At 41.3% G+C, this 16,007-nt stretch overlaps 1 protein-coding gene across 5 annotated transcripts in view; it reads right to left on the bottom strand.

Annotated features, from left to right (window-relative positions):
* Positions 1 to 16,007, bottom strand: part of LOC145341822 (uncharacterized) — a 707,529-nt gene that overhangs the window by 76,497 nt on the left and 615,025 nt on the right. For all 5 annotated transcript variants that reach the window (XM_080186786.1, XM_080186791.1, XM_080186787.1 and 2 more), the window contains 4 exons: positions 14,476 to 14,629; positions 13,003 to 13,170; positions 4,963 to 5,130; positions 2,301 to 2,468 (listed from right to left, as the gene is read on the bottom strand). In XM_080186786.1, coding sequence (XP_080042912.1) covers positions 2,301 to 2,468; positions 4,963 to 5,130; positions 13,003 to 13,170; positions 14,476 to 14,629 — 658 coding nt within the window. The remainder of the gene's footprint in view (positions 1 to 2,300; positions 2,469 to 4,962; positions 5,131 to 13,002; positions 13,171 to 14,475; positions 14,630 to 16,007) is intronic.

Here is a 16,007-nt window from a genome sequence, read left to right as displayed (position 1 = left end):
TAAATGAAGCTGTGGCAGAAAACAGGTGATCTGTCGGAAGAAGAAGTCCAAGATTTTACTTTTTGACTCCATTGCTAACGCTTCTGCAGTCATGTTGTCTCATTTGAGGAGAATCATCGTTTCACTGAAGAAGACAATAAAGAGGTGAATCTGTTTACTTATTCTACGGAATCTACCAACAATATGCATCAAGAGATGAGATGCATCAACAATTGCAAGCAGCCAGCTGAACGCTCTCCTGGAGAATGAGATGCTCAACTCCAAGTTGAATCAACCTAATGGAAGTTGAAAGCTTATTAATTTCTACAAATCTAAGCCACAACTCATGCTTGGATATCATCAGCAAGTCATCGATACACTCATATTTTCTTTCAGTAAAGAAGCAAAGACCCAATCTACAGAGATTCAAAGCTGAAACATATGATGTAGAAGCTTCATTTAAATCCACACCTAGAGCTTTCTTCCAATGTTAAAGATGGGGCAATCCTACTTTCTCATCCTTGCAATCCCATTGTCTGCAGCAGAGCAGTCTCACACTGAAGCAAGCGTGGAAATTATACCACAATCACAGAAAGTGAAAATCCTACCCTATGAGGGGAGTCTTCTTTTCCTTGTTATTTATAATGTCTTCAAGATGTTCACCATTCTTCTTGAATACCAGATTCATTCATTTCTCAAGTATTGAATACATCTCTTGTCCACACAGCAGCAGGGAATGATACAGCTGCAAAGTTCTTCACAGAAATTGAAAGTGCTTTATTTTCTCAAGCCGATGTTTTCACCTTTCCCCAGTATGCAAGGCAGAAGACTATAAAGGAATATCAGTTTGTTGTTTCCATTTTTAAGGGGTTATGATCATCCAGCTCTGGAAGATTTCACTCTTGAATCGCTTTTTCTTTGATTGGTTTTCACTGCAGTTACATGCAAGCTGTTGTAAAAGCCTCAGCCCAGGAGTCCTGAGAAGCTGCTGTTCCAATCCATCAATGTGTTTGCCTTCCAAAGAGAAAGTAACAGAACACATACATCCAACACATCTTCCGAGAAAGCTGAGAACACTGTTGGAGGTTGACTTCTTTGGTGACAATGATTTATGGACAGGAGAGGCAGGAGTTGGATGACATCTAGAAACAGTACATGAAGTTAACAACTGATGGGAAGGTAATGTAAATAGTTTAATAAAATAATGTAAGAGTTTTGAGATTATACCTGTTGGGGGAGAAAGAGTAAAGGGTTAATACCTATTTTAATGAAACAATGATGTTGATAATGATGTAAGTCAGGATCAGGTGATAAAGAGGCTCCTAGGAAGCAAAATATGGAATACATTGTGTCCAGGAAACCATGTAGTTACCAAGAGGTCTTTGTAAATGGTTTTGAAATAAATAGTTCCAAGAAAAACTACATACTGGCAATCTTCAAGTCACTTATAGCATAAGCATGGTGATAAAGAAACAAGCTTGGGACCAGGTTCTCAGTGAGATGGGGGGTGAGGTCTGGTGCAAGAGACTTAGGGACAGGATTAAGAGTGGGCTTGGGAAAATTAGGTGGTGGGGGTGCCTCTGCTGGATCCAACGGCCTCCAGAGGAGGTTACCCCCACTCTTGCCTACAGTAGCTGCTGGGCTTCCCACATATCGTGGGCATTCTCTTGCTGCAGGCTAATTAACTTCAACCTGTTATGTATGAGTTTGGGGGGGGTGTGGTTCAAGGGTAAGGGTCATCCTGACTTGATACATTGGCTCTATTCTCTTTCCACAGATTTTGTCACACCTGCTAAGATTTTCTAGCAGTTTCATTTTTTGTTGTAAATTATTCCTGTTGTCCTTTTCAACCTGTTTCTGGCATTTTTCATCAAAATCAGGAGGTCAGAAATGCTGGAGAAACAGTGAGGAGTTATCTCAGTTGGATCAATTAAGACACACACACTTATATGGGGATATATGGCACATTTGCTACTTTGTTTTATTAGACAAAGATAAGCCGTCCTGTTTGAATCAGTGTATTGATTGTGATTTCTGTTCCATATGTTTAACTTACTGTGAAATAGGGCACATTAACAATTCTTATCAGGCCTTGATCAACAAGTATTTGGTTGGCCTGCCAATGGAGAGATTGAGCAGCATTCATATGAAAGCCATGAATATATGGTTCAGGCCACAAGGGTTATGCTTACTGGTGCAGTATGTACACTGAGCAACTCCACAAAGGTAACACGCTCAAATAATTTATAGGAGCCATTGAATTTGAGGAAATATTGAAGTGAAGAAAGAAAGGCTTGAATTTGTAATAGTCAGTAACAAACCTGTTCCATGTTTTCTTTTTGTGTACCATGACAAGCTGTTAGTTCTCGCCTGAGCTCACAGATGAGTTGATCTGCCGATTTCAGTTCACGGTTAGTCTTCCGCGCCTGTTCTTGGACTGTATTCAGCTCCAGCTGAAGCTTGGTAAATTTATCCTCTTGTCGATTTGCCTGTGGCATGACATCGTTACAGTTTTAGAATTTAAACCAGGTAAATTATGAAACTGAGAACAATTTTGTTTTTCAGAGGGCTCATTGGCAATAACAATCATCTATTTGATTGAATGAAAACCTCAGCTTTGATAAGCTGCATGCACCAGTTGGGAAACAAAAGTTTGGAGCAGAATTTGACTTGGGATTGTCTGCAATTGTATTAGAATTTAATGTTATTTAGCTCCCTCCTATTGAAAATATTGAATACTAAAAGTGATTTAATTTTTACCAGTAACCTTATTGTTCATGTTCGTCATTGCTGTTTTATTCATTTAAAGGGGGTGAAATTGACTGGCACCAGTGTATGGGAATAAGAAAAACTGGCGGTAAGAATTGAAGATCTGTCTTCTCACACCTCTGGGACACATTTACAACTGGCAATCTTTAACTTACCAATATAAGTTGAGTAATAATACATGAAATATATGGCACTGACTTACATTTAATATTCATGTTTTGGACTATCTTAGTGTGATGTTTACTTAAATATAATTTGAAATACATCATATGCGACATACGCTGTAATGTAATGGCAGCAAGTGATCATGTGGAGATGATGACGGCAGGAATCATGCATCTTTGCAGTCAGTAGAACATTCTACATTATGGTTGACAATCTTGGCTGTTGTACAATCCACAGCCATTGTTCTATGCAAAATCTAAAGCCATTGTATCTATTGCTACATTACTTTAATTACGACTGGATATAATTGCTATAAAAACTTTGAAAATTTGTCATGAAATTACAATATATTTAACTGAAAAACTGGTCCTAAAAGAATGGCATAGGATACCAATGTGTATGCGTATTTTGCTATGAGCAGTGAAGGAATGGCTTTCACCACATTTACAGTTGCCCACAGACTGCAGTTAACTGGTATCTATTTGAATTTGATGCCCTCGTCAGAGGGTCTGTGAGTCTTATGAGCAGATCAAGTGGCAGAGAGGTTTTCTAATCACCCAGACCGAAGAATCTTCATTGACACACAGACTGCAAAGTAGGAATTAAAACATAGGAAATATAAATTACATTTCATTCATTAAACAGAAAGCAAAATAAAAATTGGGAGGTATATGTGGTATTAAAGAAAAGGCATGGAAGAGCGAGACAGGAAAGCTATGAACATATATTTTACAAACATATTTTCAGGGCTAGAGAAGTCATTCATTAGAAATTATAATTTATTACCAATATTCTCTTTAAGCTCTGCAGCAGGCAGCTGTGCATCAATTGAAAATGAGCATGCTGGTGCAAACAAGCCATGCACAAGAAAGGCATCAATCTTAATGAAATCACACAGTGCAAGACAGTTGCACATAGCAAACAGACGGTAGATGGAACATTGCTTTTTATACCATTAAAAACTCAGTTACCCCTGACTGAACAGGTTCTAATTTCTTCAGCTAGTTTTAGAACAAGATTAATGGGTAATTCACTGACATTCAGGTCATGACGGTGATCTCTGAGTAGATTTCTTTGGTGAAGACTACAACATTGCAGGCTGTGGAGGCACAGGTAGTAATCAGAGCAACTTCTGGATTTTTACACTTAACTGCGCATTTGTGGACGTCAAAAGTTATTGCTGACACCCTCATGGTTATTTCTATAGCAATATCCACAACATTAAGTTTGTCTGAAGTTCCTCTCTTTACCACCCAAAATGGAGAATTTAACTCTTTTGTTTTAAATTCATTAACATTTCCATTAAGATAGAGTAATGGATTTCAGTCAAATACTGCCAGTTCTGTCTGTTTTGTTTGTATCACCAGAAAAAACGAGACGAAGACTTGCATGAAGAAGGTCCCACCCAAGATTTCCACATCTGCCAGCTTCCATCCACCTGCATAACACCAGTGATCAAAACTCGCTGGAAATTGTGCACCCAGATGAAGTTACACAAAAAAGAGAAAAGCAGGAATAAAATAAACATGCAAAGTTGCAACAGGAATTAAGCTAATTAGGTATCTAAACCAGGGCAAGCAAACTCAGGATCCTAGATCACTGATCTTTGTTGTCATAAATATTGTAACACTACATTTTTTAAATGTAGTACACTTGGCAAAAAACCATATTATTATGTTTAGCTAATATCTCTGTTATAGAGTTAACTTGATAAAGGATGGTTCGGAAATTGGAGACATATTGCTCTTTTGCAGTTGAAGCATATTGTTGGCAATCAGTAGAAGGAACTCAATACTGACACCAGATGGCTGAAAGGGAAAATATTCTATTCCAGTGCATGTGGTCCTTTGTCTTGTTGAGGACAAAGTTGCAAAGTAAATACAAAAGAAAAACTTGTTATTTTGAAACTTGGCTCTGCATTGTTTGTCATTCAGCACTTTTTAATGTTGAAAGCGATATGTGTGCGCTGTACCTATTGGGGATTCATTCTTGTATGTTTCTATGACATAATAAACTGCAGATGAAATAGAACAATAGTACCTTTCTTACCTCTTCAGTGTAATACTTGTTCTGTTTGTGAGCTGTTGAAAGGTTTGTCTGAGCCACCTGAAGCTCTGATTCACAGTTTTTGTATTCGTTAAGTAGTGTTTGGTGCTTTCTCTGGAACTGGGCTAAACTATCCTCTTGACTCACAATCTGATCCTCCCTCTCCTTCAACTGGAACAGAAAATTTCAGGGCATCATTTTTGTTGCGGTGTTCTCCTTCTTCTTAGTGATTCCTCATAAAATTCACTAATATAAGATTTATTAATTAATAATCAAATTACATGCATATTTTTCAAGGTCTCAATAGTCAGAAGTACATTAAAGAAATTAATTATATGTTTAAATATAAGCTACATAAACATAGTTGCAATTATTGCAGATTTGAATCCTTAAGAACTCTCATTTGCAAGACCTATAAGTCTTCACTTGAACAAATACCCAAAGGCCAGGATTTTATTAGAGATAGTAGCCTTGTTGGAAAGTCTGAGGTGAACCTGCCTCCGCTGGCCCTTAAAGAACAACTGAATTTTCTGTTATTAATAAAATAGAATAGAATCACAGAACCCCTTCAATGTAAGAAGAGGCCATTCGGCCCATCAAGTCTGCACCAACTCCATGAAAGAACCCAGGACCAAATACCACATCACTCTATCCCCACAACACCGTGCATTTACCATGGCTAAGCTACCTAAGCTACACATCTTTGGACTGTGGAGGAAACCAGAGCACCCAGAAGAAACCCATATAGACACTGGGAGAATATGCAAACTCCACAGTCTCCCAAAGCCAGAATTGAATCTGGGTCCCTGGTGCTGTGAAGCAGCAGTGCTAACCACTGTGCCACCATGCTGCCCTCAAATCAATCAAGTGTCTGAAGTTGTGGCTTCCATTCATCTGAGATACAGGGTGGAATTTTCCCACCCTGGGGGTGTGCTGGAGTGGACCATGTGAAGGTCCGCTGACCTCGGGCAGGATTTTCTGGACTTGGGGTGATTGTGGCTGGAAATTCCCACCCAGGATGTTTCGAAAGCTGACAGCGATCAGAGGTCCAGCAGCCCTTCAATCCCAGCAACAATATTGACCACTACTGAAATTGCAGTTGACTCTCTGATTAGCTATTGACAAGATCCAGAGTAAAGATTTTTTGCACTTATCATGGGATGTGGGCATCACTAGCTGGGCCAGCATTCATTGCCCATCCCCAAGTGGCTTCTAGGCTATTTCAGAGGGCAGGTAAGAGTTAATAACACTGCTGTGGAGCTGGAGTCACGTATAAGTCAAACCAGGTAAGGATGACAAATTTCCTTCTCTGAAGGACATAAATGAACCAGATGGGTTTTTATGACAAGTGACAATGATTTCATGGTTATCATTAGACTTTTAGCTCCAGATTTTTATTGAATTCAAATTTCAACATCTGCCGTAGTAGAATTCAAAGCCAGTCTGTCAGAGGGTGTCTGAATTACTAGCCTAGTGACAATACCACTATATCATTACTTCCCCTGAAGTGAGATCAGGAATTTGAGAAGCCAATAAGACAGGCTCTGGTGAGTGTGTTAACGGAGGTTGGCTCGATAATAATGGCAATATCGGAGGGGGTTAATCCAGCTATGACAGACATTGCTGCTACTTGGGGGACCCCTTCATGTGCCAGGGACGCCAGATCAGGATGGACTCTCACACTAGTTTTACTTTAATTATTAGTATTACAAATAGGCTTATATTAAAGCCACAACGCAGTTACTGTGAAAATACCCTAGTCACCAAATGTTCGGGTACAGAGGGAAAATTTAGCATGGCCAATGCATCTCATCAGCATGCCTTTTTCAACTGTGGGAGAAAACTGGAGAAACCCATGCAGTCATGGGGAGAACGTACAGACTCCACACAGATAGTGACCCAAACTGGGAATGGAATCTGGGTCTCTGGTGTTATGAGGCAGTAATGCTAACTACCGTACCACCATGTTGCCCCACCAGCCCCACTTCCATTTCCCAACCCCGTAGGGTGGCTGCCAGGTCTTACTGCACGGCCTCCCCAGGGGTGACATGCCTACATGTTGTTAGTAAGATTCCAGTGGCGGGTGAAAGAAACCCTTCAGTGAACATTATTTGGCCATTTAAGGGCCTCATTTGTTCTAAGGTAGACAGACTGGCTTTCGCCTAGGCCACCACTGGTAAAATACTAGCTGAGGTGGGAAGTCTTAGGAAGGTGGTAGTCATGGGACCACCCCTCTACCATTTCCCCTGTTTGTGAAGGGTGGAGTGGTAAAATTCTGCCCAATGCATTGGAATGAGATCCAAACTCCCACTGAGTATTAGCTAGTGTATGCATTTGCAAAAGGACATATGATGATCTACATTTAATAAAAAAATCACAATTTTAACAAAGGTAAAAACTAATACTGTATAGAAGTGTGCCAGCATATTTTGAAGATCAATTTAAGGTTGCACAAAGCTTTTTGTAAGGTTAACAGATGGAGGAAATTGGCTGTTGAGTCACTTAAAGGATGCCCCATCTCTTAGGCACGGTTTAATTTTAGAATCAGAACTCGTTTGGCTTACTGTCAAGAACAGTAATGCTACAAGCAATGATAACAGAGTTAGCAATGTTAGGATGAGTTTGCAATGTAATGTTTAATGCACAAAAGTATATTTGTTGAATAACAATGGAAATTACATGATCATACAACAGTCAATAGGAAGTTATTTCAGTTGGGAAAGAAAGTAATCCCATCAGAGATCACCTTCAGCAGGAGGAAAAACAAAACTCAAATTAGCTTCTGTGTAACGATTAAGCATCTAATTATGCATCATTATGCATTCATGTGTAAAATATTCGACATTCAGCTTTAATTTTATTCAAGTTGCTCAAACATTAAAACTCTTGCAATCCCACTGAAAGGGTTAATTTGTCTCAATTCATAAACCCTCCAAAATATATTCAGATCTATTCTATAGAGTAAGGCATTCATCATTTCAGCTAAATGTAAGCCTGTCTCAAGGGAAGCATGTATTTGAAGACCAGAGGTTTTTATTACTGACTTTTACATCTATTTGTTTAACCTTTAGCAACCTGCTCAAACATGTATTTAATATTGGGGGAGTACAGTGCACAGTAACAGCTCTGGTAATTCTATGCAGTTAAACATACCAAAATAATAGATTCAAATAAATGTTTCTCACTAAATAGGTGTTACCTCGTCACAATTGTTAATGCAAATACTTAGAATTGTGAATTTTCTGTAGAGTTCATAGAATGTGCAGGAGAGAATTGGAATGGAACTGAATTGATGGTTGCAAATGGAAAATATCTAATCCCACCAAACTTCGTAGGATAAGGCCTAGTTAAATATTTATAGAAAGCTCCAAGTGTGAATAGTGCTTGTCATTAAAATCTTGGACTTGAGAACTTTCAGTAGCAAAGGTGGCCTTCTTCATTGGAAGGAATTTATGAGTAATTAGGAGAATGGAGCACAGGCCTGGCAAAAGAGTATTATTCACTGTTGCAGGAAACAGGGAAGAGGAGATGGGTCACAAATAAAAGAAAAATACTGTGGATGCTGGAAATCAGAAATAAAAAACAGAAAATACTGGATAAACTCAGCAAATCTGGCGGCATCTGTGGAGTGCGAAACAGAGTTGACATTTTGAGTCCATATGATTTCTTCAGAACTGGAGTGGTAGAAAAAGGACCATAGAATCTCTATGGAGCAAAGGAGGCCATCCAACCCAATGAGTCCACTCTGAAAGAGCATCCCACCCAAGCTCTGCCCTATCCCTGTAACTCTGCACATTTACCACGGCTAATCTACCTAATCAGCACATTTTCAGAATATGATAGATTATACAGTTGGTGGTGAAGTAGTTGGGGCAGAATGGAAAGAAAGTCAGGGGTAGTTGGAGCTAAGGAGAGGCTGACAAAGGGACTCAAAACAAAAGGAGTGCTAATGATGGCATTAAGGATTAAATATGTACTAATAGTGGCATGAAGGAAAGATAATAGAAAAAGTAAAGTTTATTTATGGTCACAAGTAGACTTATATTAACTCTGCAATGAAGTTGCTGTGAAAATCTCCTGGGCGCCACACTCCGGCACCTGTTTAGGTACACTGAGGGAGAATTAGCATAGCCAATGCACCTAACCAGCATGTCTTTTGGACTGTAGAAGGAAACTGGGGTATTAGAGGAAACCCACATGGACACAAGGAGAATGTGTAGACTCCATGCAGACAGTGGCCCAAGCAGGAATCTGGAGCTGAGAGGCAATTACTAATCACTGTGCCATTGTGCCGCCAATGGAATGTGTTAAAAGGAGAACAAAGGTCAGTGCTCAGTGAAAGTAAAACTGAAGTGCAAGTGATAGATGGCCATGAGGGGGGCTGGGAGGTGGGCGGTGGGGGGGTGGGGGAGGGTGGATTTTTACATGGGGACAATCCAAGGAAACTGAAAACAGAAATAAAGTAATGATGGCAGGAAAAGTTCAGTCTAAAAGTTATTGAACTCCATGTTGAGCCCAAAGGGCTGCAATGTGCCTAATCAGAAGGTGAAGTGTTGTTCTTCCAGTTTGTGCTGGGTTTCACTGGAGCATTGCAGCAGACCAAGGATAGACACATGGGCATGAGAACAAGATGCAATGTAAATGCAAGTCTTTCCTGTATTACCACAGGACTAGAAAACGTTCATCTGTGGGAAGATAGTATGGCACTACAAAATAACCCTTACTGATAAAATTAAATTTCATTTCTGCATTGAAAAGCACCACCAATGTGTTTTTCAATCATCCCAGTTGTGAGTGAGGCTGAGCTATTTTAGAAAGAATTGAAGCAAAAGCTATTAGATACACATCAGCTACAAACTGGCACCTATCCAACAATGTAGAAAATTTCCCAGGTATGTCCCACACACGAAATGAAGGACAAGTTGAATCTGGCCAATTACTGGCCCACCAGCCTACTCTTAATCATCAGAAAAGTAAGGTGTCAATGGCAGTGCTGTGAAGCATTGCTTACTCAGCAGCAACCTTTCACTGATGTTCAGTTTGTGTTACACCAGGGCCACCTGCCTCCAGACCTCATTATAATCTAAGTTCAAACCTGGACAAAAAAGCTGAATTAAAGAGGTGAGGTGGGAGTGATTGTCCTTGACATAAAAACTGCATTTAGCTGACAGTGACATTGGAAGCCATAGCAAAATTGAAGTCAATGGAAATTAAGGGGTAACCCATCCATTGAATCCAGTAATAGCGAGCACAAAGAAAGGAGAACAAAGGTCAGTGTTGGCAATCATCTCATTCCCGGGACATCACTGTAGGAGTTCCTCTGGTTGGTGTCCTAGGCCCAACCTCCTCAACTTTTTCCTTCCAACATAAGGTTGGAAGTGGGAATGCATGCTGATAATTGCATAGTGTTCATTACCATTTGTGACTCCGCAAATAATAAAGCATGCAAGGTGCAAGGCCTAGACAATGTTCAGGCTTGGGTTGATAAGTGGCAAGTGATATTTGTGTCACACAGGTGCCAGGCAACGGCCATCACAAACAAAAGACAATTTAACTATGTCCCCTTGACACTCAATGGCATTTCCATCTTTGAATCTCCACCATTGGCTTCCTGGGGCTTAACATAGACCAGAAACATAACTGGACTAGCCTTATAAATGTTGTGGCTACAAGAGCTGGTCAGGAGTTGTGAATTCTCCAGAAAGTAACTTATCTCCTGACTCCCCAAAACCTGCCCACCACTGACAAGCACAAGTCAGGAGAGTGATGGAATATTTTTCATTTACTTTGATGAGTGCCACTCCAACAACACTCAAGAAGCTTGACACCATTGAAGTAAAGTTGTCTGTTTGATCGGCACCACCTTAAGTGTTCACTCCCTCCATTACAGTTGCATGGTGGCAGCAATGTGCACAATCTATCAAAAACAATGCAGCAACTCGCCAAGGCTGCTTAAACAGCACCTTCCAAATCTTCGACTTCTACTACCTAGATGGTCAAGGGCTCCAGATGTATGAGAATACCATGTACAGGCTCCCCTCCTAGTCATGTTCCATCCTCATTTGAAACTCTATTGTCGTTCCTTATTGCATCAAAAACAAGGAACTCCCTCCCTAACAGTACTGTAGGTGCACCCATACTACATGACCTGTGATGGTGCATGAAGGTGACTCACTACAACCTTCTCAAAAGCAATTAGGAATGGACAGTGAATGCTGGCCTTACTGGTGGTGCAATCATTCCAAGAATGATTAAAAAAAACTCACACCATGTCTGGAATCATCTACCCAGCAGTTTTCACAATCTGGTTTTTTTCTCATAAGGGTGCCCAGGTTTGTTCCAGTTGTAGATGCTGTTACCCCTGTAACAGGAGGAGGAAGAGCACCAACTAACTGAAGGAAACAGTGAGTTGGCAGGAAATGACGAGTGGTGTCCCATTGGGATCAGTGTAAATTGACTATTTACAATTTATACCAATGACTTGGATGAAGGGACTGAATGCACGTTCACTAAATTTGCTGATGACAGAAAGATAGCTAGGAAAGTAAGTTCTGAAGAGGACATAAGGACATTACCAAAGGATCTAGATTGGTTATGTAAGTAGACAAAGATCTGGCAAATGGAATACAATGTGGGAGTGCACTAGGTTGTCCATTTTGGCAAAAAGAAGCACATTGTGCAAATGGTGACATTGCAGACTCTGAGATGTAGAGGATCTGGGTGTCCTATTGCATGAATTGCAGAAGGTTTGTATACAGGCATAGCATAGAACGTAGAACATAGAACATTACAGCACAGTACAGGCCCTTCGGCCCTCGATGTTGCGCCAACCAGTGGAACGAATCTAATGACCCTCTAACCTAAACTATTTCAACGTTATCCATATGCCTATCCATTGACCATTTGAACGCCCTTAAAGTTGGTGAGTCCACAACTGCTGCAGGCAGGGCATTCCACGCCCTTACTACCCTCTGAGTAAAGAACCTACCTCTGACATCCGTCCTATAATTATCACCCCTCAATTCAAAGCTATGTCCCCTATGTCCTATTAATAGCAAGTAATTACAAAGTTACTAGCGGGTAACTGGGTACAACCATAAGGAGGTTATGCTTCGCTTATACAGGACCTGGTGAGACCTCATCTGGAGTACTGTGTACATGAAAACCTGCCATCTCAAGGCTGTCCCTATCCTGAAGGGCGGTTGGTCATCCTCAGGTTAAAAACACCACCAGTCAGCTCTTCCCCTCAAAGATGAGAGCAACCTATGGTCATCTGGGACTCTGGTGACTTTTACCTTTTTTCACTGCATACACTTCTGGTCTCCTTATTTAAGAAAAGATGTAAATGCATTGGAAGCAGTTCAGAGAAGGCTTACGAGATTAATACCTGGAATGGGTGGGTTGTTTTATGAGTTAAGGCTGGACAGGCTAGGCTTGTATCCCTTGGAGTTAGAAGAGTAAGAGGTGACTTAGTTGAAATGTGTCAGATCCTGAAGTGACGCCATATGGGTGATGTGGGATGTTTTCTCTTGTGGGAGAATCTAGAACTAGGGGCAACTGTTTAAAAATAAGGGGTTAGCCATTTAAGACAGAAATGAGGAAAATTTTTCTTTCAGAGGGTTGTGAGACTATGGAATTCCAAGCAGAGTCTTTGAATATCTTTAAGGAAGAAATAGATAGATTCTTGATAAGCAAGGAGGTGAAGGGTCATCAGAGGTAGACAGGAGTGTGAAGTTAAGGTTAAAATTAGATTAGCATGATCTTATTGAATTGCAGAACAGGCTTGAACGGCTGAGTGGCCTACTTCCGCTTCTAATTTTAATATTTGCATGTACATTCAAATGCCTTCCCTTTATTGGAATCTACTGTACTGCCCTGAATTAATGAATACGATGAAAAGACATTTCTAAAAAGGAAAACAAATATTTGTGTGTTGAAAATGATCTGTATCTGTATTAAATCTTTATCACTAAATATCTGCCCATTTATATTGTATACTGTGCTTGTAAAAGATTACACACACAATTTAATGCTCTGACCTACCAGCTGGGTATTGACTTTAAATTTGGCATTCAGTTCATCAGTTTCGTATTCCAGCTCTCCTATTCGGTCTTTCAATTTCTGTGATTGTCTTTGTAACTCTTCTTGTCTCATCTGTTCTCTTTTTAATTCTTCTCGAAGTCCGTTGTTCTCGCCTTCCTTCTGCTGAATCTAATAAAAGCAAAAATCGTTAGCAAAGATGATTTGCATTGGATGAGAAAACCCTGGGGTCAATTTGAGCTGACCCTGACTGAAGCCAGGGCAGGAGGGGTGGAGGGTAAGTTGCATGTCAGGATGGCTTCATGATAATGTCCTTCTGCAGATGGGTTTGCCACGGCTAGTTGCTCCAGGGAGGAGCCAGCGAACGCCTTTCTGAGGGGCCATTTTCGGAGCCCGTCTGCATTTTCCCGCTGATGGACTGGCCCCTGATTGAGTCGGGAGGCTGGCAGTAACTTTTAGGCAGTTTCCTGGCAGCAGGCCATCGATGCTTCCTTTCACTGACCCAATGAATAAGCCCCACGTCGGTAAAGGCTGCAGCTATGGTTAAAACCTTTCCCGTAGAAGTAGTTTCTCCTCCACACTGACAACCCTAACAACTGTTAGCCTTCTTTAATTTTAATTTTTCAGCAGTCTAACAGCAACTCCATTTTAAGATTGCTTCTTTTTGTTTCAGTGGCGCCTGCCTCAACCTTCTCATGTCTTTCAAACCCACTTTCTGCCTTTAACTGGGCAGTGAATGCAGAGATGGTCAACTGGGATTCCGCCTTGGGTAAAGCATGAGCTTGGATCCATATGGTCCCAAGTGTGAGTTTCTAACACTTGAACTCAGTGTATGATGCTGACATCTGGCTCCATCAAGTCCACCAAAGCATAAGGTGGCCTCCTAATTGGTTACCTGCCAGTTCACTGTTTAATTAAGCACAACAGGTAGACCAGGGAAGAAAGAGGCCCCATAGAGCCACAGCAAAATGTCTGGAAGGCAACCCCACTGGGAGAGATGGGTGTTATAGGAGAAGAGGGTCAACCAAGGGGAAGAGTTCATGAAACCTTTCTCTCCAATGAGGGAAAAACTGATAAAAAACTGGGAAGGGTTTAGGTGGAGACTTGGACCTCTAGAGGTGCGTCGACAGCCATTCCTAGGCCCCTGTGAGCATTGTGACCTCCTGATGCTGCCAATAAATTCAGCCACCCAGGACCTCCTGACCTCCAGGTGAAAGGTCACTCCCGCATGCTTGCCCAGTTCGTTACACAGTTGGGGGGTTGGGGGTAAGGCCAGAACAGTTTCTGCATTGGAGGAAAGTGCCCCTTGATTGAGGACTTAATCAACTTAATTGATTTCCACGGCAGGCAGACCCCTGGGTATGTAGCACTGTCCTGAAGGGGGATTCCCACTGCTTTCTTGGCCTCCACCCATATTGAATCCTGTCTCCACACATCTCCATGGAACCAGGAAAATTCAGTCCATCGTTCACCCACCTGTTCCTGCAGCATTTTAATTTGCTCTCTGCTGTTGTTGACTTCCACCTCCATCTTGCAGACTGATTGCTGATACTTGAATCCTTCTGTAACTGCACTTTCGTAACTCTGTTTATTCTTAACATTCTCAGCTTTGAGTTTTTCAATCTGGGCCCTATGCAAATTAATAAAAAAAATGAATCCAATTAAGATGTTATTGGCACCGTGGTTGAAAACTACTCATGAAAGTGTACAATTTCACCACTTAAATGCTCATCCAAGGTCACATAGTGACATTCCAGGATAGCAATATGCAAAGATTAAAGTTTCATTTTCATACTTTATAAATAAGAATTAGTTGATACTTTACACCCAATTGCACAGCACTGTTGAGAGCTCAGTCCCACAGTTATACTGCATACTTGCGATTGCAAAAACAAAATACTGCAGATGCTACAAACTGAAGTAAAAGCAGAAAATGTTGGAAAAGCTCAGCAGGCCTGGCGGCATCCGTGACGAGAGAAACATAGAAACGTCAGTTCTGATGAAAAGACAGATCTGTAATGTTGAGCAGAATCTTTTGTGCCCACCATGAATAGGTTTAATTAACTTAACGGGACAAAAAAAAGAGTCAGTTCCTAACAGCAAGATGAACGTTTGCAACGTTCTTGGAACTTCAAAGGTGATGGAGCTTCTTAACAAACAGTGTCGGGAAGCTCTTTTGCATGCATTTGCATGTCATGCATGCTCATTAAAAGGCCAGCTTGCCAAAATGAAGTGCTCCCTCTAAATTAAGATCTCTGCTACTGAGAAAATCATATATTCACATTTCTGAATGGATATAGGTAGTGTGTACCAGGCGAGGTAGACTGCTTCCAGGACTTCGGAGTGAGTAGCAACTGCTTTGGCTGCCTTGGGGACATCTCATAAATGGCAGCTTCTTGATTGAGATCGGGAGCCAGTGGGGCTGGTGGAGAGCAGGAGCATCCGCACGCAGAATAATAGAGATTGAAGGCTTACAGGAGGGAGAGGGATGACAAGGTGGTGATTGTTTAGGCCGATGGGGATCGATGTTGGTGGGTAACAGTGGGATAGTAGAAGGTGCTTGACATACTGGCAAACCTCACATGCAATATGCTGAAGCTCTCAAGGTTGTCGTGCAGTTTGTAAGACTTCTCAAGCATTCCATTATGGGACGGGTCTCTTTTCAGGTGGGAGAAGTTAATTTTTCACTTTTGGGCTGAGTAACGGGGCACCCTATTAATGTTTAGTCACTACATGGAGAACCAATCCAGAATGAGAGCGAAACCAGGAGAGTTCCTGATCTGTTTCTTCAGCCAGTCCAAATTTGGTACCTTATGCACTTAGAGCAGAAAAAAAAACCCGTCTCTGCTCTGAGTAGCAGAGAGACCTGTCACACAGCCTATGCTACTTTCAGCAGGCCTCTGTGTCCTAAAGCAGCCTTTCTGCCCTAGCCTCCACTAGGGACCCACGGCCGATTGTGAGACGCCTCCTGGCCTGAAAAGATTGATGCCCGCCACCACCCCCCAACC

Source organism: Carcharhinus amblyrhynchos, chromosome 4 (genome assembly GCF_965287045.1).
Source record: "Carcharhinus amblyrhynchos chromosome 4, sCarAmb.v2.hapA, whole genome shotgun sequence".
Taxonomy (NCBI): domain Eukaryota; kingdom Metazoa; phylum Chordata; class Chondrichthyes; order Carcharhiniformes; family Carcharhinidae; genus Carcharhinus; species Carcharhinus amblyrhynchos.
This window is presented reverse-complemented; position numbering and strand designations above follow the sequence as displayed.